This window comes from Antennarius striatus, chromosome 5 (assembly GCF_040054535.1).
Source record: "Antennarius striatus isolate MH-2024 chromosome 5, ASM4005453v1, whole genome shotgun sequence".
Lineage (NCBI taxonomy): Eukaryota > Metazoa > Chordata > Actinopteri > Lophiiformes > Antennariidae > Antennarius > Antennarius striatus.
In genome coordinates, this window is record NC_090780.1 from 23,044,289 (window position 1) to 23,067,500 (window position 23,212).

The 23,212-nt window shown below is 42.0% G+C and overlaps 2 protein-coding genes across 2 annotated transcripts in view; one reads left to right on the plus strand and one right to left on the minus strand.

Moving 5' to 3' along the window:
• The first annotated feature begins 5,519 nt into the window (after positions 1-5,519).
• Positions 5,520-23,212, plus strand: part of LOC137595968 (integrin alpha-5-like) — a 31,305-nt gene continuing 13,612 nt past the window's right edge. The window contains exons 1-17 of the mRNA XM_068316354.1: positions 5,520-5,879; positions 13,351-13,475; positions 15,080-15,180; positions 15,308-15,431; positions 15,732-15,793; positions 15,885-15,930; positions 16,081-16,206; positions 16,666-16,710; positions 16,902-16,945; positions 17,114-17,170; positions 19,242-19,294; positions 19,620-19,828; positions 19,972-20,163; positions 20,244-20,289; positions 20,377-20,490; positions 22,125-22,180; positions 22,663-22,817. Of these exons, the coding sequence (XP_068172455.1) occupies positions 5,683-5,879; positions 13,351-13,475; positions 15,080-15,180; positions 15,308-15,431; positions 15,732-15,793; positions 15,885-15,930; positions 16,081-16,206; positions 16,666-16,710; positions 16,902-16,945; positions 17,114-17,170; positions 19,242-19,294; positions 19,620-19,828; positions 19,972-20,163; positions 20,244-20,289; positions 20,377-20,490; positions 22,125-22,180; positions 22,663-22,817 (1,752 nt within the window). The 5' untranslated portion in view covers positions 5,520-5,682. The remainder of the gene's footprint in view (positions 5,880-13,350; positions 13,476-15,079; positions 15,181-15,307; positions 15,432-15,731; positions 15,794-15,884; positions 15,931-16,080; positions 16,207-16,665; positions 16,711-16,901; positions 16,946-17,113; positions 17,171-19,241; positions 19,295-19,619; positions 19,829-19,971; positions 20,164-20,243; positions 20,290-20,376; positions 20,491-22,124; positions 22,181-22,662; positions 22,818-23,212) is intronic.
• On the minus strand, positions 7,256-10,034 carry LOC137595969 (piggyBac transposable element-derived protein 4-like). Its single transcript, XM_068316355.1, has 2 exons — positions 9,420-10,034; positions 7,256-9,047 (listed from the first exon to the last, which is right to left on the minus strand). The coding sequence occupies exons 1-2, from the start codon at positions 9,793-9,795 to the stop codon at positions 7,429-7,431; spliced, it is 1,995 nt and encodes a 664-aa protein (XP_068172456.1). The 5' UTR covers positions 9,796-10,034; the 3' UTR covers positions 7,256-7,428.

Consider the following 23,212-nt stretch of genomic DNA (forward strand, 5'->3'; position numbering starts at 1 on the left):
TTTCCTCGCGGGTCCTCCGGGGAACAGGCGTGTAGGTTTCATGAGGTGGGGGCGGGGGGCGACAGCTCGGGTCCATTAACAAGTAGCGTTGTGTTGACAAGGCGCATGATAGATAAACTTGTTCGGAATCTCCAGGGGGGAGGTGTGAGTTTCCACCGCTGCTCAGACACGTTCATGAAAATGCATAGTTTTCTAATTCCAGCTCAAGTTCATATTTTCCATGAAAACTTAAACTTTTTTGACGCAGATATCAAATATTGCAACGCGAGTGTGAATCGTGTGAAAACTGTCGAGTTATTCTCCGTGGAACCCGAAGAGGGTAAATATCTCTAATCGGCCTTTCTTCCTGTAATGATATTCTTTTTCCTCTTTTCCAATACCTCGAAAGATTAGAGGTCAAAGAAAGGTCAGAGGTCACGCTTGGCGACACGAAACATCCGCGGAGCCGGTTGCAACTCAACGACACTTCACCGCCTGCTGAAGTGGGAGTTTAATCACACATGAAGTGGAGCACTGTTGCTTATCTTTACTTGTGCGTTAATAATTCATTTTTAGAAACATTAGTTGTGAATGGAACATTATTGTTATCACCTAGTCAATGAACGTTAAATCAGTTTTCATTCTCTACCAGCTCCAGGGGTGGAAATATTGGTTTTTATCTGACTCCTCTAACAAATGTGCCACTATTTTTATTAGCTAGTCACTATTTGCTTTATTACATTTGGGGTTGTTGTTTTTTCCCAGAATGCAGCTGCCAGCTGCTGGAAATGAGGTTAATGACAGCAATGAAGTCAATCAAAAGTTGGTGGTTGTAAAACCAAAACAATGAACTGAAAGACTCTAAAACAACCTCCAAAAGAGAAGAGAAAGCAGATGACTCCTCCATCCACGTGGCATTTTTCGCAATGCATTCAGCCTTTCAAAGATATGTAAAAATATTAATGCATCTCTAAGAGTTACCTGTAGAGTTTTGGACCAATAAAAGAACAGTTCAGTATTTTTTTATTACAGGTTCTGTTTTGTTAATCCAGTGCACGTGCTCGTATGGCGGTAGCCTTACCAGTTGACGCCATCAGTGACCGCATCCAAGGACTTTTGCAGAGAACTCTTTATGTTAAAACAGATATCTGCTCTAAATACTTCTATTCCAGTGTCTTTATCCAGATGTGTGACTTAAGCCTTGTCTCTGCTGGACTCCTGTTACGTCAGGCTGCAGGAAGAGGAATAAAAGGCAGCTAACAAGAACAGACTGAGCTACTGTTCTCTGAAAATGGAGATATATCCAGTGTGCTGGAGTCAAAGGATGTAGATGATGTGCTTGTTTGAGTAAAAGTCACCAAAGGAAATTACCCAGTGTAACTTGTGATGTTTTGGCACAAGCCCTTCATTGAAGAAATGATTTGTGACAATGAGAAGTAACCTTTAGTGGGGATTAGTTAACTAACCTTCACTAATCACATTCATCCATTGGAATAGGATGCACAAATATTTTAAAAAGCATTTTTTATATGACAATGCAGTCCTGGGATAAATAAAAAAGCAATAGAAACCTTAAAATAAATAATTATCATGAATATTTTTTTTTTTTTTTAAATTTTATATACTGGTTTGATCCCCGAAGGGAAATTAAGAAGCACACTCTAGCTACTGATTACAAACGCATGCATACATATATGTGAGTACAGGCCCCTGTATCACACACACACACAAAGGGGCCTGTAGGCATGCAGGGGAGGTAGAGTGGCAGGCAGCTCCTTCTTGGTGCGCCTCAAATGAGCAATTTGTAAAGGGGACGGCACCTTGCTCAAGGGTGCCTCGGCAGTGCTCCGGAGATGAGCTGACACCTCCCACTGTTAGCTCACCTCTGGGTATTTTTGGGGGGGCGGGAGCAGGAATCGAACCGCCGATCTTAAATCATAGGACGACCCGCTCTACCGCCCGCTTTACCACTGAGCCACTGCCGCCCATATAGCAACAAAGAGAAAAAGGGAACCAGAAGACAAAATCACAACCAAGATTTTCACATTTCGGAAGCAGAAGCTGTGAAAATAGAAAGTCAAAAATACTCTTCACACCAATTTACATACTAATTACAATGTTTAATATTGGAATATCATCATAATATTTATACATAGATATCAATAATTAATGTGACCCTTTTTTTCCCCCTCAAATCCGCTCTAAGTCAAGAGAGTCATGAACCACATCCCTGATGCTCGCTGTGACACAGAAACTAAAAATGATTGTTTTAATAAAACTCCACAGACCATAAAAGAGTCAAAGGTAACTTTGGTGAACATGTAAGTCATGATCCTGGTTCTGAACAACCTGGAGACACACATCAGCCCTGCTGTGCTTTTAGTGGTGGTTATCATGTGGTTTCCTGTGTGTTGTAGGTAGCCTTGATCAGGTATGTTTGAGGAGGGAGGCTTCAGACGGCTGCAGACACTCCCAGTGGGTGTGAGTTACGTCTCTTATCGCCGTCGTTCTGACATAATGCAGATGTGTGTGTGTGTGTGTGTGGAGGGTGGGGTAATTCTGGCTCTGAAAGGGCATAAATAAAACTCTCCACATGGCTGGCACGTTGGCCAGCAGAAAATGAAACCCCTTTAAACTTTACAAGCATCCACACAGCAAAAATAATGGCATAAGCGATGGAACGGGCATTCCACTTTTTCTCAGGCTTTTCCAATTAGTCTGCAGATGTAATGGTGGGTCTTTGAGCTTGCTTTTTTTTTTTTTTTTTGCAGTTTCAGCATGCTCACAGGCTGCTGTTTTTTCCACAGTCTGGAGCCAAATCGGTAAAGGTCACCTGTGATCACTTTTTTCCGCATTTCCATCTTTGAAAATGAGGTGAAACGACAGAATGTCTGCAGGGAGGGAGGGAGTCCACGCATCAGGAGAGTTTCGTTTCACTCTTGGACCATCTGTGAAGCTCCAGGTGTTGATACTGCTAGAAAAAACTAAATCCTAAGAGAAACCATAGAAGAAAAAAAAGTTAATGCAAATATCTATTTAGACCTGCAAACTTTCCATAATTAGCCTTGAAAGAGGAACTGGAGTTCATCCATTTCTGTTTTTATCCTTTAGGTTTGTCTGTAAAGTAATAAGTCCACACTGAGGTTATTCATGTCGTCAAAAAATGCACACGTCTAACCATTTGTCTTCTTTTTATCACCATTGAAGTATCACAAGTATCATTCACGTTGTGGTGTTCATCCGGATTTTGTTCCTAAAGTTACGCAAGAACTCATAAAAAGTGAACTCTTTCCCTCCAAAATCTGAATCAGTATTACATCATGACAAAATATATGATTATTAAAAACTAGCCACTTGTTTTCAATTTCCTAACTCCATCTTTGTTCAGATTAAAGGTCATTTTAGTCATTTAACTCATGTTACCAAGTCACTGAGGTCGCTGCGTGTGTGTGTGTGTGTCGTGACCTCAGATGTGATGTCATAACCAAAGCCTTGTGTTACGAAGCTGCCGACACAGGCAATAAAAAAGGAACAACACAGTCTTTGTCACATCACACCGTTTAAAGTGGACTAATGCTGACTTCACATGCTTTGAAACGGAACAACAACATAAACAGGAAGTGTGTGTTCTGTTTACCAGCTGCTCGACTGCACGACTGGCGAATCACAGATAAACAGTAATTATTCTGTTTTACCTCACAGATAGACTTCATCGTGCTTTGTCTGTGATTGCAGGTGTTCACCACAGTTGGTGAATATTGTCGCACGGTATTCTACACTTGGTGCTTCGTGCCAGTAGAGGTCAGTAAAGGTCACGGATGATTAAATTCCTGCATGTTGCATCTTATTTTCTTTGTCTTACAGCCCGTGTCTCCAATTTTGATTATTTGTAGCTTATAATCAAAATGACTGTCTTTTTTTTAAATATATAAATGTTGATATTTAAGCCCGTCATTAATCACAAGTGTATTCATACCAACACACTAAATGCTGCCACAATATGAAGGGTCTTGATATTTTTATTTATCACACCATTGCACATACCTTTTTATATTGAACATATATGTTTATTGTGAATTTTTTGTTTATTGTGTCTGGTTTGTTGCTTTTTGCACTCTGCATTTTTTTGTTTTGTGCACCAATCCTGCTTTATGTGCCTTCAATTGCCCCTTAGGGACAAATAAAGTTTTTTGAATTGAATTCAGAGTCCAGATTGATATCTTTTGATTTTATGAAAGGAACTATTCAAACCACAGCTCTCTGCCTCTCTGCTGTGTGAATATTCTCTTTGTCTGAGCTTCACTGTCTTTGGAAACTCTACTTGACTCAGTTTTTAACTGTCCCCTCTGTTCTTACGAGCTGAACACACTCAGACCCACAAACATCACGTTCTGTACTGTAAACCTGCCTTTCAGTCCACCGTGGTGAAAACCTCACTTCCAACGAGCCGCTGAGAGACGGAGTCGAGGATGGATGTCTGTGGGGTTTCCAGGTTTAGTCACACTGAATTATGTCTCAACATGTAGAGACACAAAAAGTCCTGACAGGAACATCTTGAAACCATGTCTGGATAAATATGATGATCATTGTACAGTTTGTGAATCTTATTCAAAACAAATCAGCTCTGTTCAGTTTGCATTGAACAGATGGGTCAAGTCATCACATTAATGTCAGTTGTTTGGAGATAGAAAACAGACATGAGGTCAGAGGAGAGTCTGAAGTCAAGAACAAAATGTGTCCATATGTTGTCCATTTTCAGTCACATGACATTAAATGCTTTCATGTGCTATAAGTAATATTTTAATAACGTCTTAATTGCACATTTTATGTTTGATTTTAATCTAGACACCTCTTTAGTATGATATGAGAAGTTGCACATCGTTTTTGTTTTTGTTTTTTTTTAAAGTTTGGGGTAAATCCAAATCTTAAAATCTGACGTCATGAATCATGAGATTTAATCACGGTCAAGATCAACTCTTACTGGTTTTATCCACTAGCGTCTGTAATTTATTATTTCTGGTGCTTTCATCGAGCCTAACACAGATTTAAACCATACTTTGTGGTGTTCACAAGACCCCAAAACAGACACAAAACAAGAAAACACACAAACAAACAGGACCAGTGTGAGTCCAACTTGAGACTTAAATATTGATTAAATTAGCTTGTATTAGTCTGATTGTAACTGATGGTCCATTCTGTTGTTGGTTCTGAATTACCTGCTTTGTTTAAGTGTTACAACAAGATGCTTCCATGTGTTTCCTCGTTGTTTTGTCATTTTCCTGCGTTTGACAGCAGAATCCTGTGTTTTTTAATCTCCCCCATAATGACTGGTTTGCCCTGACTGCTTCTTTCTGTCTCCTATTTGTAGTTCTCTGTCTTGCCTCATTTATAATGTCCCGAGTTTGGGGGCGCAAACAGTCTGGTAATATTTAAAGCTCCACCCCAAATGAGTCTGGAGCGATCCCCCTTCTTCTCTCCCTCCCTTTCTTTCTCACTCCCCCTTTTCTCTCCCCCCTCTATCTGACTCTCCTTTCTCTCCCCTTCTCCATTCAGTCTGGATCAGAACATCGGACCTGTAGGAGCTGAAGGGGAGTTTTCAGGGGCGCCCGTTAATGATCCAAACCACTTTACGCACGGAACAGCACGGATGACGCGTGTTGCGCTTCAGCCATTCAATGAAAGAAGAGACGCGCAGAAGAAGAGATGGGCACCGTTCGTGGACTTTCACCTTCCCGGTCGTGGGGAAAACGTCAGTGCACCGTGTGGGTTACGCATGTAGCGATGGTTTTGCTCCAACTTTGCGCTGCGTTTAACTTGGACACGGAGAAGCGCGTCGTTTTTACCGGACCTCCGGGAAGTTATTTCGGATATTCGGTGGAGTTCCTCATCAACTCATCCAGGTAAGAGTCTTCATCCAAAAACTTTGACTGTCTTTTCCATCATCACCACTTCCAAGCAAGTTGTGGAATGATTTGAGTCAAAGAGGGACAGATTAATGGCATCTTGTTTTAAATCTGATTATTTATAGTCACAGTTTTATGACTTCATTTTCATCTGACTTCCCTACAATAATACAACAATTTGAAGTGTGTGCGTCTGCAGACAGTGTTCTGATTGGTTAAACATTTACCATCAAGTTTAAACTTTTCCCAAAACCTCCAGTGAAAACGTGTTTCCATCCACTCACTTCTTTTCATTTAGAACATAACGCACATTTTGGGATTTTACCAATAAAATTTAAAGCTGTCTTCGCAACAAACATTAAGAAAACATTAAGAAACGTGTTAAAAGTTGTTTTTTTCCCCCCAGTGTATTTTATACTGATGGAAACGTTAGGGTAAGAAGTCTTCCTCTCTCACACACATTCACACTCCCTGGATTGGAGCCCAAGTATGATTGGAACCAGACATCCACATCTGATTGTGTGATTCAGGAGGAGGAGGGAGGGTGAACCCACAGCAAAGTAAGGAATAGTGTAATCTTCCTCTCAAAGTATACTAACGGGACTGAAGGGGTTTCCTGATGGGTTTTCTGGTGACGGATGAAAAACTGCTGAGTGAGATGAAGTTCTTAAAAGCATCTCTTTGGTTTTTTTTGTTTTGTTTTGTTTTGCTGATGTGGGTTCAACCGGACACCAAAGTCGAGGCCATAATCCAAAAGCGTGTTGGATGTGAGTGAGGAGTGACGCGTACCAGCCTTTCCCTGTCAACAGTAGACAGGTTTGCCCCCATGACATTAGGAGTCGCAGGGCTGTGATTCTGATTTGTAAAAAAAAATAAAAAAAATTTGCTGCATTCTTGGAGATCTTTGGAAAGAAAAAGTTCCAAAGATCCTAAAATTCTCTTCCAAACATCTGGGTGAAATATTTTTTTTTCCACTTTAGGATTAAAGAAATATTTTCTGCCTCTTTTTTTTCTGTTTTTCCAACATTGTGCAACTTGAGAAATAGATTAAAATCTTTTTTAACTCATTGACTGCCAGACACTTTCAGCGCGGACAGCTCCCCAGTGCCAGAGATTTTGAGCATTTTCACTGAATTTTGAAGGCCCACCAAATATTCATTTTTTAGGCTACATAAACATTCCACATATCACCCGAAACTTTAGACTGTCTTCTTTCATCAGAAAAAAAAATTTTGTTTCTAGCATCTATGTGTGTTTAGTTATTGCCCGTAGAACACAGGGTGGTTTCAGCAAAAACAGCTGATTTTGACCAGAAAACGGAGATAATGACGTTTTACTGCAGAGAAGCAAATTCAAGCAAAACTCCAACATCAAACTTCTGAAAATACTTTTACTTATTGAAACAATGCAAACAACATTAGAAAAAACATTTTTGATGAACAAATGATTTTATAACAATTTTGAAAATTAGACAAAACATAACAAAGTACATTCATTTCACTCTCAACTGTCAGAACCATTTACAGGTGAGTATGTGTGGGTGTAATCAATCATATTTCTTTTGAGTGTGATAAACAGTGAAGCATTCTCCTGCATGCAGGGGAATACGACAGGCCTTGCACCACATCCTGGTCTCACTCCTCCCACCCCTTCTAACACACACCCGACATTTCCTTGAGGGATGTGCCTTCTTTGTGGTGGCCCTCAAACGTTCCAGCTTGTGCCTGGACATCAGGCCATCGAGTCTGCCTTCTGGGTCTCGGTTTCTGACTGACCTGGTTTGCAGCACGTCTTCGACCTCCATCTCCTCGCCCCCCTCATGTGACACGTACCCCTTTTCAGTCCAGGACCTTGCAATGTCCTTCATGAAATCAAGGTGCGATTTCTTGATCCCTGGGTTCCTGGACCTGAACAACACATAGGCATTGTACACACAAATCTGGAACAAATAGGCGACAAACTTTTTTGTCCAGTTTTGAGTTTTCCTGATGAAGGGGTAGTACGCAATGTTCTGGTCTAGTTTGTCCACCCCATTCATGCAGGAATTGTACTGTACCACACACTCCGGTTTGAGCTGTGCCACTTTTTCCCGCTGACCCTTCTGCCACACCTCCACCCTCTGCATCCTGTCGTTGTGGCAGGTTGTTATCATTCTCACCAGGCGCTTGTCCTGCCAGGCCAAGACCAGTACCCGGCCGTTGTGTCGCACCACCTTCCCCTCCTCACCCAAGTCTGTCTTTGACGGCTCTCTGATGATCTGTGGTTCGCCACGGTTTTTCCTGAGGGTTCCACAAACATTAGTCTTTTTTTTACACAACTGCTCACACAGTTTTACGGAATTATAAAAATTGTCCATGAATATTGTGTACCCCTGCTCGGTCAGGCGGTCAAGGAGGGAGAACACAATGTCTGGGAGTGTGCTCGACTGGCCAACATAAGGCAACATATTGTAACAATAGCCAGTCCGCGAGTCACACAAAATATAAGATTTTATGCCATATTTGACTGGCTTCTGAGGGTTGTAAACCCTGAAGTTCAGGCGTCCACGCCACTGCAACATCCCCTCATCAATGCAAATGTTTTCATTGGGCTGATACAGCTCTTTGAATTTGGAAATAATTGAATCAAGGACAGGACGCACTTTATAAAGTTTATCTCCAGCATCCTGTGAGGCATTGTCATTGAAGTGGAGAAACTTCCCAATTAGCTGGAACCTGTTGCGTGGCATGGTGTTGTTGAAGTACGGAATGGCTTCCATTGGATCCTCACTCCAGTACATGCTGACGCTGGGCTTCTTTATGTAGCCGGTGAGGAACGTAAGACCCAAGTACTTTTTGAGCTCTGGAACGTTCACCGGTTTCCACACCCTCTCTCTGGAGTGTGGCAGAGCTTCAGGATGTGCCTGTATAAACTGCTGTGCATACAGGTTGGTCTGAGACACAATGTGACCCAGCAGCTCGTCAGTCAGAAACAGCTGCATGAAGTCAACCGGCTGGTCTGAATCCAGGTCTGCAGCCGCATTCTGGGGACCAGGGGTTGCCACGAATGGGAACTTAGTGGGTTTCCAGCCATCATGACTCCAAACACCTGCATCCACCTCCAGTGATTGGCGTCTCCTCGCACCTCTCCCTCTAGCAGGTGCACGTCCTCTACTCGTTTTAGGGACTGTAAAATATAGAAATATACAATTTTACACTATATATATATGCATGCTTGAAATAAGTAGGATATCATTTTACACAACATATATATATATTATATACACACATGCCTGAAATATGTACCATTCTACAAAACATACACACACACACACACACACACACACATATTATACATATATACACACGCATGCCTGAAATATGTACCATTCTACAAAACATACACACACACATATTATACATATATACACACACATGCCTGAAATAAGTACCATTTTACACAAAAGAGTAATACATTCATAGATGGGGAACAACTTATGCTAGATGGAGGGCCGACGCGTGTTTTTTACATCATGTAACAAAGTAGCAAAATAGTTACCTTTGCTCCTCAGATCCTCCGTGGGCTCCCCCAGGTCTGGGGAGGACTCCCTGCTGCTTTCCGACGGAATCCAGTCAGATGACGAGTCCGGGTCCGGTTCAGAGTTAGACCTGTCGCCGGACAGACGCAGCGGAGAACCCTCCGCAGCGGCGCTCCCACGTGGGACGCCGCCGAACTGCGGGGGGCCCCCGCTACAACCCGCCACGCTTTCCTCGCCTCCGATCCGGTCTTCAATCTCCTTGGGTGCATCTCCTGCCCCCCGATCCTTACCGCTGTCGCTCATTTTCACAGCAGCTACACTGCCAGACAAGCTCTGTGCCAGTGTGAGCTGCTTGAACCTGCCTCCTCCACATGCTTTCGCCTTGCGCTTCGCCATTTTGCTCTCCACTACTGCCCCAACACCGACGCTTCTTCGTCGTTTTATCTGGTGATCTGGGGTGTCAAACACTGCCCCCGACCGGAATAAATGGAATACAAGGCTGAAAATCACACAGAATGTGCGAAACGCTTTGATCTAACGTTCCCTATAAAAAACGCCTAAGACGAAATATGACGTCTTTGGCACTCAACGTTTGGATTCTATAAGACGAAATATGACGTCTTTGGCACTCTGTGAGTTAATATCTTAAAGATATGATTTTTCTTTTTAAAAATCCGGATGTTTTCAAGTCTTATGAAATGGCTTTCTGCGGTGGATAATCTGAACAAATAATTACTGATTGCTCAAGACTAGAAGTAGCCTACCAGTTTCCACATTTGCACCATTTACAGACAGCATTGCATTAAAACTATTTGTGTTTTGGCACGAGTTTCCTCGCTGCAGCATTTAACATTTATCCCAAGGGAAGGAATGCAGGTGAAGTAACATAACAGATATGTTTACACAGCAGGCATCTGGTAGTCAATGGAACCTCATTGACTAGAATGCTTTGTCCCCAGGTAAACTTTGGAAACAGAAGATGATGTCAAATACGCCAATCTCCTTAGATTTCACAACGAAAATGAGATTAAGATGAATCATGATCTAAATGAGTCCGATCGCCCACGACTTGTTTTACTCGACAGATTTTAGGGGTGAAAAGTTTAAAGATAAAACAACATCTAAGCATATCCTCCATCGTTAATGATAACAGCTGGACCACAGTGGAGTTTTGTTGATTAATGCTACCGTCTGTAGCCAAAAATATTGGGAAAGGAAAGAGAATGTGGTAATCCTTTATGACATGTGGTGAATTTATAACACATGATTGTGTAAAGGCTGTTACTACATGAGTGTTTGGAAAAATTTTGGAGGTAAACAGTTAAATGAGTGCATTCTGTTTCAGTTTACATAATTTGTTCTGCTCTCTTGGATTTGATATTGAATTTTAAAATCTCTCTCTGGATTGAGAATTACAGAAAACCTTTAAAGACTTTTGAAAAAATTGAATTCATAATCAACAACCTCAAGTCAGTTTTTATTGGCTTTTATTAGCTAATTTTTAGCAAACATTAGACATGGTTGTGTAACCAAAAATCACTTACAATTTTTCAATTGTAGAACATTTTCAGTGAATTTTATGTTTTACCATCATCAAATAATGACCATTTGCTGCAACAGTGGATTTTTGCTCAACAGTCACAATAGATTCTGAAGACTCAGCAGCCATGACACTTTATTTCCTTAAATTAAATATACCTTAGAATTTACATTCAGCAATTTACTTCAGTTAACATATAAGCTCATAAAATAAGCTAGACATAGCTCCAAGTAGCCATTAGCACAATGGCGTTGCTAGATTTATCACTTGGAAAGCATTAGTATGTAGCCACAGATCTTTTTCTCAAAATATCAGGACTCTTTTCACCACCTCATGACATTTGTATCTTGTTGACCAGATATTTCAGTACATCTGCAGTTTACTGACTAACAAGCCTGTTGAAATATCTCACATCTGCATGATCACATCAGCGTCTGTTGCATTACGGTTCGTCCGGCCAAACTCCCACTCGCCCCGTTTATCGCAGCTGCTCTTGCTTAAGAGCTGACAACCTCTGTGGGATGTGTTTGCATCGTATGAAAGTGTATATGTGTGTACTGACAGAAAGATAGCAGGTCTTACCTGCTATCTTTCTGTCATTTAAATCCCAGTTATACATCATCAACTCCCGACGAAGGCCGACAAAGTAAAAGCAAAGGTGCTTTAATGAATTCCTCCCAGGAAATGGGTTCAGATTCTCTCTGTTTGGATATCTGAGCTTCTGGCCATTCCAGGACAAGATCTCTGGTAATTACTAAGATGCTGATTTTGATCAATTTGAACAAACAAAGCCTCTTTTTGCCTGTATTCGATTTACACTGAACAATACCACGTTTGTTTTTGGGCCAGATTCATGCATGCAGTCTGCTCAGGATGACTTTTGAACATGTGAATCCAGCGGTTCTTGTTTTTTTGGGTAAACAACCCTGCAGGAAAGAGACTCTTGCCTGAATGAAGGGACATCTTTTCACTCCGTTGATAAGAATGTTTCTCTCGGTTGTCATGCATTCTGACAATTACTAGACTGGCTGGAAGGGAAAAACTTGTTGAGAATTGCTCCAGTTTCTCACCAAGTTATCTTTGTTTTCTACTTCCTCAGCACACGTGGAGTTTAAGTCCACAAATCCAACTTGGGTGAGGGTGAGGCTGAGCCTTGTTCTAGTTGGTAGAGCTAACTCCATGGGTTATTAGAAAACGGATCCTCTGACCAAGCTTCCATGCCAACATTCTGAGTAAGACTATAAAAGTATGACTTGTCACAGAATAATGCTTCTTGGTGAATCCATTCACTACCTCGTAAATCCTTTAGAGCAAATTGCACGTTGCGTCCTTGACCTCGCCGTGCCTCTGAGCCATCTGCCTGTTTGCAGATGTTCCTGCAGCGTGTGAGTTATAGGACAGGAATCCTCATTTCAGGTCTCGACAGAAGCATCCATCGTCCCGATCGTACACATTGTATTGTCCCGGGTTCCATTATAACCCCTGACTTTTCATCCTAAGTGCTTTGGCTTAAAGGTGTACGCTGCACATGCGCTTTTGTAGAGATTGTAGTGTGTTAAAAGTCTAGGTAACTTTGACGTTGGAGGCCATTTAAACCCTGCATGGTGGCTGTGGAGTGATTGGTTTCAGAAGTAAAGTCCATCCTGCCATGTAAATATTCTTCATGTGCTCTCCAGACATTTTGGGGGATGGTGGGGGAAGCTGGAGGTCGGTCTGATCTCTGCTAATGTCATCAGTCACCAATGTCTTAAGATGTGCCAGAACGTTTTGGCAGGGTTGTCTAAAAACCTTAAAAGCTAGCTGTATTGTCACACACTCAGACACACACACATGCACACACACATGTTGAATGGTTTGTTGACACACGCTGCTGTAAACTAATTCCAGAATGACATCCTGTGTCTTCATGCAAGACTTTCTTCTTTTCGTTAAATCTCTCTCCATGTATGTCTTCAAAGTTTTTCCAATGAAGCATTTAGCTTAGCTTAGCTTAGGTTAGAACCCCCCCCCCCGCCCTTCCTAGCTACCTTGTGGATTCTTATAGTACAGTCGCAAAAACCACCAAACAAGCGGTTCCAATGAGAGATTGTCATTCATTATGCTAAAAAGAGCTACGGTAATTGCTCTTATGTCACGTCAAGTCTTATAAAGGCTCACAAGGACATGCAATCCCTCAACCAACTGTTGCATTAGTTTCTAAAATGGAAGCAGCTTTTGTAAGCGTTTCATGTTCAATGAATGAACTGAATGAATGAAATAACTGAGCCTTACAAAGGTGCCTGGGTTTTTAGCATCTTTCAGCTCATGGTTTTGGATTTACAGCCTGCAGCTTTGCTGTTGTGGTTCTCTGAATAACCAAAGCACTTCTCTCTGTCGTTACGTAAGACTTTGTTGTCCTCTCCACCGTCTAGTGTCAACATTTTGATCGGCGCTCCGAAAGCCAACACCAGCCAACCCAACGTCACCGAAGGAGGAGCCGTGTACTTGTGTCCCTGGAGCCAAGATAACTGCAGCGTCATCAACTTTGACAATCAAGGCGAGTCTCAGTTTGAATCTGGTAGCATCTTGGGTTTAGCGTCACCGGTCTCGATCCTGCAGCTCCATGTGGTGACTTTGAAAGTGAATGGTTGTGGCACAGTCCCAACCATTGCTGGTCCAGTTCTATATCCTTCCCCTTACTCTGTTTCCTGCAGAAAAACAAACAATGAAGTGCAGACCCTTACCATCTTACAGCTCCGGATCTAACCGACCTCCCTGATTTGATTGAAACCAGCCTCTCCAGCGATTTAACGGTGGCTGAGGACGATAAGGTCTCCTTTTTTTGGGACGTGGGCCGTGTTTTCACAGGGCTTTTGGTTTTCCTGCTGGACTCAGGCCCAGCGTTGTGCTCTTTAATTAGGACACAGTCATTAAGGGCGCAAAGACCCCAGAGGACCCCGGGCTGCTGGCGGCTCCGCCAGAAAAATAATCGCCTAAATCAGAAATACAGGAAGTGATAAAGACCGCCGTTTTGAGGATCACAGGGACTCGCTTATCGTACCCGTCGACATTGCTGATGTCGAATGGCGATTTGCAGAGACGGAGAGCTGCGGCTATGAAACTCAACGTACATAAATACACACCTACAGACTATTTACAAAGCGTCTCAGCAGACAGCTTCTGAAACAGGATATATTATAGAGAAAAAAACACGGCAACCACACACACACACACACACACACATACACGACTCATATGCGGTAGTCATTGCATTTCCCATTGCAGGCTTCAGGATTCATGGTGTGTCTGAAGACATAACCCAGACTCCATTAACAGACGTACTGAATAGCAGCCAGGAGATTTTAAATGCCGCCACTCTGCTGCGAGCAGCACATATATCAGTACCCCAGAGTAATTCAGACACTTTTAAGTGTAATTTAATGTTTTTATTCCTTAAAGAGGGACCAATTCCATGCTGTCACAACCTTTAAGGCATCGGGTTCTATTAGATTACGTTTGAAGGACTGCCGAGTGGTGAAAATGTTGGAGGAATACTTTCACTGTGGGCGTGACAAAAAAAAATAAAAAAAATCCTGTTTGTAGAAGAAATTGTGAACTTACAGGAAATTCCATCATTACAATTTTTTTTGTCTCTGGATCTGAATATGACTTGGTTTGCCAAGCCTGGATCCTGATTACCCAGAATTCCGCGATACATAAAGATAACCTGGCTACATTTGGGGCGAGCCGAACCGACAATCTCAGTGAAAATATTGTGTTATTTTAACAGTTTACTGCTACAAATGTGAAAAGTCTGGCGTGCATATGAGCATACGATCATTATTGTTCCTAGCCTTGCTGCGGTCTCTTCTTAAAACAGATTCAGCCGTTAGGGTTACAGTAGCAGCAACGTCCAAGTTCCTTTGAGCAGTTTGAAGTCTGCCATTGCACTGAGGCATGGAGGATGGATTAGGACTGCAGACCCCAGGAACAAGGTCATAAAATATCCAAGTAAAAGAGCCAAAAACATGTGGGGAACACTCTTAAATGAAGCCCTTACCAGGCAAAGATTGAATGCTAATGACAGGTGTTGCATAACCTGTGTGCAACTCTTTATAAATATGCTGTTAAGTATATTTCTCTCCTTATGTTTACCTTTAGGTGATCGATATTTCTACATAAACCGTGTAAAGACTCAGGTTGAATTCAAGTCCCATCAGTGGTTTGGAGCTACAGTGCGTTCTCACGGCGACAGCATCCTGGTAAGAAGTTGGTGAGGATTGGTTGGGGAGTGTTTTGGGTGCTTGACTCACATCATGCCTTATCAATACACGCAACTAGTCCACGTTATCGTCACCCAATGGAATGTCTGTCTGTGTTTTTATCCAGGCTTGTGCGCCCAGGTATTACTGGAGGACCGAACATTACATGGCTTTTGCCGATGTCACCGGAACCTGCTACCTCTCAACAGACAGCCTAAAGACATTTGTGGAGTACGCCCCCTGTCGAACAGGTGAGTTACTGCTAGTTTGGGGCACTTGATGCATTTATACTCACATCTTAATAAAATCCAGAGGTAAAAGTTGCTCCATGACAGCTCAAGCCTTGAGGAGCCTTGAGAATCCACTAATAGTATTCTCTATGTCCATGGGTTCATCGCACAGCTGCTGTTTCAGTTTTTCTGGAGTTCATTTTTGGGTGAATGGACAATTGACACATGAAAAACATTACGCTGGAAAATTCTGCCTCAAACAGAACAAAATGTTTTATTTTTTCAGTTTCCATGAAACTTTTTTGTGTTGTTTTGTTGCAGAAAGACCTGGACCTGCTGGACAGGGATATTGTCAGGGGGGATTTAGTGCAGACTTTACTAAGGTAACAGAAATATTTGTTGAGTTATTCCTGGATTTGTACGTAGTCACATAGTCAATGTTAGCTCAGCTATGACTACTGTTGTCTGTCACAGGATGGGAGGGTTGTACTTGGAGGACCAGGCAGCTTTTATTGGCAAGGTGAGTTCGCAAGAAAGCAGAGGTGCTTGGATTGTTTGGAGGACGTGTTCCAATGGATATTAGTCTTTTGACTTGAGACACTAAATCTATCTGTCTTTTTCATCAGTAACCAAACTCCTGCCTCTTACTTTTATCGCTTTGTTCCTCCAGGTCAGCTGATCTCAGCGACAACGGAGGAGATTGTTAAGGCCTACTACCCATCGTACTTTCTCCTGTCGGTCGCTGGGCAAATTCAGACGGGACAGGTGCAGGGAACCTATGACGACAGTTACCTGGGTGAGAAAACACTCTATATGTACCACAGTATGTATCTGTATGTGTAGTAACCTGACAGAAATACTACCACGGTATCTTTATATGAAAGAATGCAAGCAGCAGAACCTGTTAATTCCAATTGGTGGTTCTTTCTAAAGCGTATATCACGACTGTTCAGTCCAAATCAATAAATCTCAACAGTAGAATGCCATGATCTTTAATTTAATTAAATTTGATTAAATTAAATTAAATTAAATTTTGACATGGAAGACTTTGACATGGATATTCATGTTCACCAAAGGTAAATTGTTATAACGGTTATTGGGGAATGAGTTTATGCTGGTTGAGTTGGAGCTGCTGTCTGTGCCGGGATTTGAGTGCAATGCTCAATTGGTATTGTTTTAAGATTGTTGGCCAATAATCACAATTTCATCATCATTCCTTAAACCTTGTGTTCTTTTCTCTTCATTTCTCCTGCAGGTTATTCTGTGGCTGGTGGTGAGTTCAATGGGGATGATGAAGAAGGTGAGGGATGTATTTGCTCTGGTAGAGTACAGGGTTTGTTGACCCCCCCATGAGGGGCTTTGACTAATATTTAACTGTACAGTCTCCAAACATTTGTTTTGTGAAATAACTCTATAACTCAGTCTTTTTAGGAAGCAAAAAATATGCTTTTAAAGGATGCCTCCTTACATTTCATTATTCGTCTGTTGCAGATGTCGTCACTGGAGTTCCAAAAGGACTCATGCTGTATGGTTTAGTAAGGAATCTCCACGTCTTAATAGACCTTTATTTTGAAACATATAGTCCACAACAATAAAAGCATATATCCAGCATATTCAGTCAGAAGAAATAAGTTTGAATGTAATATACAGTAAATATAACATAACTCTATGATCAATAATGACTTCTTCCTGTCTCAACGTAGGTGTCCATATTAAACGGAAGGGATCTGAAGTCTTTACTCAACGTGACCGGGGAACAGGTTCGTATGCACACATCTGGCTGGAAGCCCCTGTTTTCATATGTGGGTACTTTTCAAGTGGCATGTGTAAACTGGGGTGGGGTAAATATAGTCTATACCAAGGTCAGAGGTCAAGGTTTCAGTACGCACAGCTTATGGACTCACATCCAGAATCTGCAAAACTCAGACGTTCTGAGGAAATTCTGGAAATTGTTTCATAGATTTTAAGATGACCACACACTCCTGGAAAAGCATGTGTTCACACTGTATGTGTGTGTGTGTGTATGTGTGTGTGTGTGTGTGTATGTTTTCTGTGTGTGAGGTCATGAGTGACCACTCGGAGGCATCAGGGTGACGTGTAAACTGTGAAGTCATAGGGAAATTGAGGTGAGGTGAACTCTCTGTGGGTGCTGGGACTGTTTATAGAAGGTCAGCTGCAAAAACAGCAGACGAGTCCTGTTGACTGGGTGATTAAACGTTAAGATTTTGTTGTTTATCAGACTATTGAACAGTATTTTGTCTGTTCATCTAGATGCAGCCATATTGTGACATGATACTCATTAGAAAATATCACGAGACGTGTCACTTTTGAGGTTGTAGATTTGCATTTTTTGGAGTGTAGGCCTGGATATCTTCATTTTTGCTCTCTCCTCGGGTAGATGTAATGTGAGTGTTGACTTGTATGTTCATTTCAAATAAATTTATGTGTTTATGAACATTTTGAAGCTGGTTTTTGAATGTATGAATTTTAAGAGACAAATAATCAGAAGTGCTATTTTCCCCTGTGTGAAACACCCTGATATCCTGGGGATTACTGAGTATTTCCTAAACGACCAAAAACAAACTCCCCTTGGAGTCCGGGAACGAAGCTGGTTGCTGCTGTCGGACTGTTCTGAAAGTTTCCCTCTCAGGCAGAAAAAAAACAACAACTTAGATGAGTCAAACTTTATTTAACAAAGTCCTGGTAGATTTATTTCTGAATTTCTCTCAGAAGTCCTTCAAATAAACAGCTTAAATGGGTCATAAATGGTTATTTCTGTAATAACAATATCAACTGCCAGTGTGAGAACAATGTGATAGTGTGTATGGGCACACTTGTAGTGATTAACTTAGATAATAATGACCCCGTTCTGCAGCTGTCTCAGCTTTGAGGAATTTCGGCACATTTTTACCCACAACTTTATTGTTATGGTTCATTCTCACAGAATTATTTTCAGCAGCAGCAGGCAGCTGTCCTCACAGGAAAAAGCTCCAAAAACCCACAGTTCATGAACTGCTCAGCCCCCCCAAAACAGCAGAGACTGGGGCGTCTAGCAGATAATGATCCAGATACTTCCCATGTGAGTCCAAAAATAGAGAGAAAACAGAGTTAATATTGGATTTAAATTTGCCACGGATGGTCAGAAACACAACAGATTAACGGCTCCAGAAGTGTTTTTCTGTGTGGATCAGCCACTGTTGGTGAACCTGTTCATCATTCGGACATAATCACATGTGAAATCTTGAGAATCACGTCAGCTGATGATGGCAGATGCTCTTTTAATTCTTTCATTTCTTTTTAATCGTCTTTCTAAGAGCATGGATGTACATGTATGTGGAGTAGTAATGCTTTAGGTTATCACAGGAAGTTCGATCTCTGAACCAGTTGGATTTATTGGATGAGTTGTTCTGCACACACAACATCAGTATATAACCCATAATTCCAAAGTCACTTTGAGATGGACCCTAAACGATGTAACACGACCCCTAATTTATCACTCACGGTATGAATATTAACCGGAAAAAAATGAAATCCCTTGAGAATTTCCGTGGAGTGGCTCGTAAAGATGTTTTGACTTCCCAATCCGACGACCCCCTCCCCTCCCCACGTCTCCTCGAGTTTACAGAAGCTCTAGCGCTGAGCTCCGTGAAAAAAGGGTGTAGAGGATACCCCGGGGGATTGTGGGATTGAGAGACTGAATTGGAAAGCTTCTGGGGGGGAGTGGAGGAGGGTACAAAGAGAAAAATAAAAGTACACGGAAAGAAATGAAAGGGATCTGTCCAGCGTGGTGTGATTACAGGCTAACTGGGTCTTGTTTATAATGCCTTCCAGATGGGGTCGTACTTCGGCTACGCAGTGGCTTCCACCGACATCAACAGCGACGGGTGAGTGATGGTGAGACGGAGGATGGGAAAGTGAGGATGGAAGATGTGCAATCTTAGAGAGGGTGAAAGTGATGGATGAGAGAGACAACCATGTGATCGGAATTTTTTGGACGTCTTCTTCAGACACTCATACAGTCTATAAATGTGTCATAAAAAGTTTCAGTTCCTCTCTGTGTAAAGTTCTCCTTTTGTCCAGTTTCACGTCTGTAACCCTTTAACTATTCTGTTTCTAAGGTTACCATTCATCATCCATTTGGACTGTTTCTTTAATATGTTGGAAAAATATGTCTTCTAAATGTCTCTTCTTCATTATTTACCGCCCAAGTTTGGACGACCTGGTGGTGGGAGCTCCGATGTTCATGTGCCGAGGTTCCAATGGGCGTCTGGAGGAGCTGGGTAAGGTCTACGTCTACCTTCAGAGGGGTCCCCTCCTGCTGGAGCAAAGCCAGTCCCAGCTCCTGGGGAAACAGCCCTTCGGCCGGTTCGGGTCCTCGCTGGCTCCGCTGGGCGATGTCAACCAGGATGGATTCAATGGTGGGTGTGCTCTATAGGATAATGTATTCAAACATTGATTGATCTTTGAGATACCATTCAACCAATGTTTAGCGACGTAAATCATGACAATCCAAATCACCGCTAAACAAGAACTCAGTTAACACTCGGCGTCTTTTTCACAGACGTGGCCATCGGCTGTCCTTACGGAGGAGACGACCAGGCTGGCTTGGTTTTCATTCATAACGGCCACGCAGGAGGACTGATGGACACACCCACCCAGATTCTCTCCGGCCAATGGGCTTCCAGCTCTTACCCACCCAGTTTTGGCTTCGCCATGCGAGGCAACAAAGATCTGGATCGAAACGGCTACCCAGGTACCACAGGAAGTCGTCCAGACACCTGTTATCAATGAGTCTTTTGGTATCTTCATTTCACCCGCTTTCTGTTCTTCTAGATCTGATTGTTGGGGCTTTTGGGGTAGATAAAGCTGTGCTATACAGGTATGTGAAAGCGTTAAAGAGAGCAAAAACTAATCTATTCATGATTCTTTGAGTCTTTGTTCTTTAATAATCCATGTCTTCATTCAGGGCTCGGCCAATCGTGCACGCCAGCGCGACGCTCACGGTGCAGCCGACTATGTTCAACCAGGAGGAGAGGACTTGTCAGCTGGTCGTAGGGAATGAAAGCACTGCTGTTTCCTGGTATGGAGATTTTCCTTCAGAAAGTTCACATCCACTGCAGTGGAAATATCTGCTTAATGAGTGAACTCAAAATGTTAAGTTAAACAGAACATGGAAAGCTTTGTTGGGTTATGTAACGCACATCTCAGTTCTATTTCTGCTTTCCAAACTTTACCTCATGAGAAAATCAAATGACTTCAATTTTGCCAGTTTCATATCCAAGTTTTTCCAAACGGCATGGTCAGTGTTCTCAGATCCCCTGAAGGAAGGAAGGGGAAATTCAGGGAATGTTAGTGAAGCTCTTTTCTGCAAGTTAATCTCAGATGTGGAACATTTTTATACTGCTCTGAGAGGCGTTTACCCAACCAGCCTCTGCCCTTTGCGCTGATACAAGTGAGCCTTGTTGTTTGTGTTTGTTGGTGTTTCCTGCTGCCGTGGAAACAAAAAGTAGATGACTGGAGCAGAGAGGAGGAACTGGGAGGAAGGTGGAGTAGTGATGAGAAGAATGAATGAGTGTTGTTAAAGCTGAAAGGTTTCGAAAATGACTGTAACTAACTGGAACTGAGTCACTGAGAACTCTCCCTAGACGGTTTGAGTTTAACCTCCATCATGTGACCTGTCATACACAGATTTTATTCTTTAAATTGTAATCCTCAAAATTTAAGTTCTTGTTAATTTGTCTTTTTGTGGATTCATGATGTAAATGAGGCAAACAGTTTTCGACTCATCAACACAACAGTAAAGCGAGGAGGTCTTTATGTAACATTTGAGTCGAAAATGTGTTTTGATGGATTATTTAGGAAACAAATCGTATTTCCCATGGCTCCTTCACAATAAAAGTCGACCTGTTTTTCCTTAACTTACCAGTGATACTGTTGATTTAAAACCGACAAAGGTATATTTTCACCTGCGGTTGGTTGGAGGATGATCCTGGTGTTTTAAATGGGTCCCCATTGAATTTGGTGCAAATCCAGAAAAAAAGTAGAATTTTTTAATATTTATAGGTGTTTTGGGCTTTTTTAAAAAAAATCAAATATGCTCCATGGAGGATGTAATAAACTCATATTAATCTCGATTCCTACGTATAAAATTGTATAAAATCCACCAGATGCTATTGGTTTTTTGTGAATGCTAGTATCCCCTATAGATTATGGTTGCAGGGCTACGAGTTTGATTGAATGAAGGTGGAGGCATGTGCCATTCCAGCTACAGATGTTAAGTGAAGTCTGGCAGTAGCAGCCTTAATACAATTTAAAGGGTATTTCATGCTGCTGCGTCCTTGTGGCTGCGAGGCTGAACAAACTCCATCGTGACCGAGCGCGTCCTCACATGGACATAAGACTGAGATCACAGATCAGTAATATCGTTCATGTACATAAATAATACATTTTCTGCTTTATGTTTCCATGGTTACAGTTTGGAGTTGTTGTTTTTTTTTGCATTACCACAGTTACAAGTTACAAACATCTTCTATTGTTTGGAAATTTTACACATTTGATCCATTTCTATTCTTTTTGAACACTGAACTTTAACGAAGACAACTCCAAAACATCAAACGATGCAATGCACCCTGGGCCAGGGTGTGGGTGTGGGGGGGGGACGACCTGAATATTTCATGGTTGTTAAATATGTTGTTGTGTCTGTTCAACATCCAGTGTCAGTGTCGGGTTCTGCCTGCTGGCGAATGGGAAGCACCTCCCCTCTCATCTAGGTGAGACACACACACACACACACACACACACACACACACACACACACACACACACACACACACACACACACACACACACACATGGTCCCTATTACATTGCTTTCTTTGTGTAGCCACAAGTATGCTGGACCTCACTGCGGTCAATTTGGTAGTTGAGATCAAGATAAAAGAGCAATCGTGTAAATACACAGTAACTGTAGTAACAGCAGTTTAGAAACGTGTGTGTGTGTGTGTGTGTGTGTGTGTGTGTGTGTGTGTGTATTTGAAGAATATGGCGTGCATTGTATGTGTTTTTGCAGCAATGCCCCCTTTGTGTTCACAGAGAACAAGGAGAAAAATAACACATAAGGACCGTAATTATTACCATGATAATATTTATGGCTGTAAGTGTGTGTTTGCATGCGGTCGGGCATCGAATGCTTCAGCGTAGATGTTGATGCATGTGCTGTTTTCTTGCCTTTTGTTGTGGGTGTGTTGTCAAGGCTTTGCGGTGGAGGTTCAGTTGGACAGCGTGAAGCAGAACCAGGAGTCCGTCAGGAGAACTCTGTTCCTGGACAGCCAGCAGCCCAGTCTGCTGAAGACCCTCAGCATTTCCAACGGAGAACGCTCCTGCTACGACACCACCATCTATCTACGGGTCAGTCAGACAAATGCTTTACGTAGTTCTACAGTTAGAATGCAAAGGGATTAAAAGGCAAAACTACCTTTTCTCTTCCTGTTAAATAATCATTTAAAACATGTGTCAAACTCAAGGCCCGGGGGCCAAATGTGGCCCGCGATAGCATAAAAGGTCAGCGTCTAAAAATAAAGAGGTCAAAAGTGTGCTTTGAGCAAAACTACGTTTCCCACAATGCAGTCATTAAACCCATTTTAACTTTGACAAAAACATTCTGAACAAAGGTAATGTCCTAAGTTGTGTTTGATGTTATTTTTCTTTATTCTCTTGGATAGTTTGATCCTTGATTGATGGAGTTCTGTGGGTTTAATAACCTGATAAATTAAAAGGATTTATAACCGAGCAACAGGCAAACT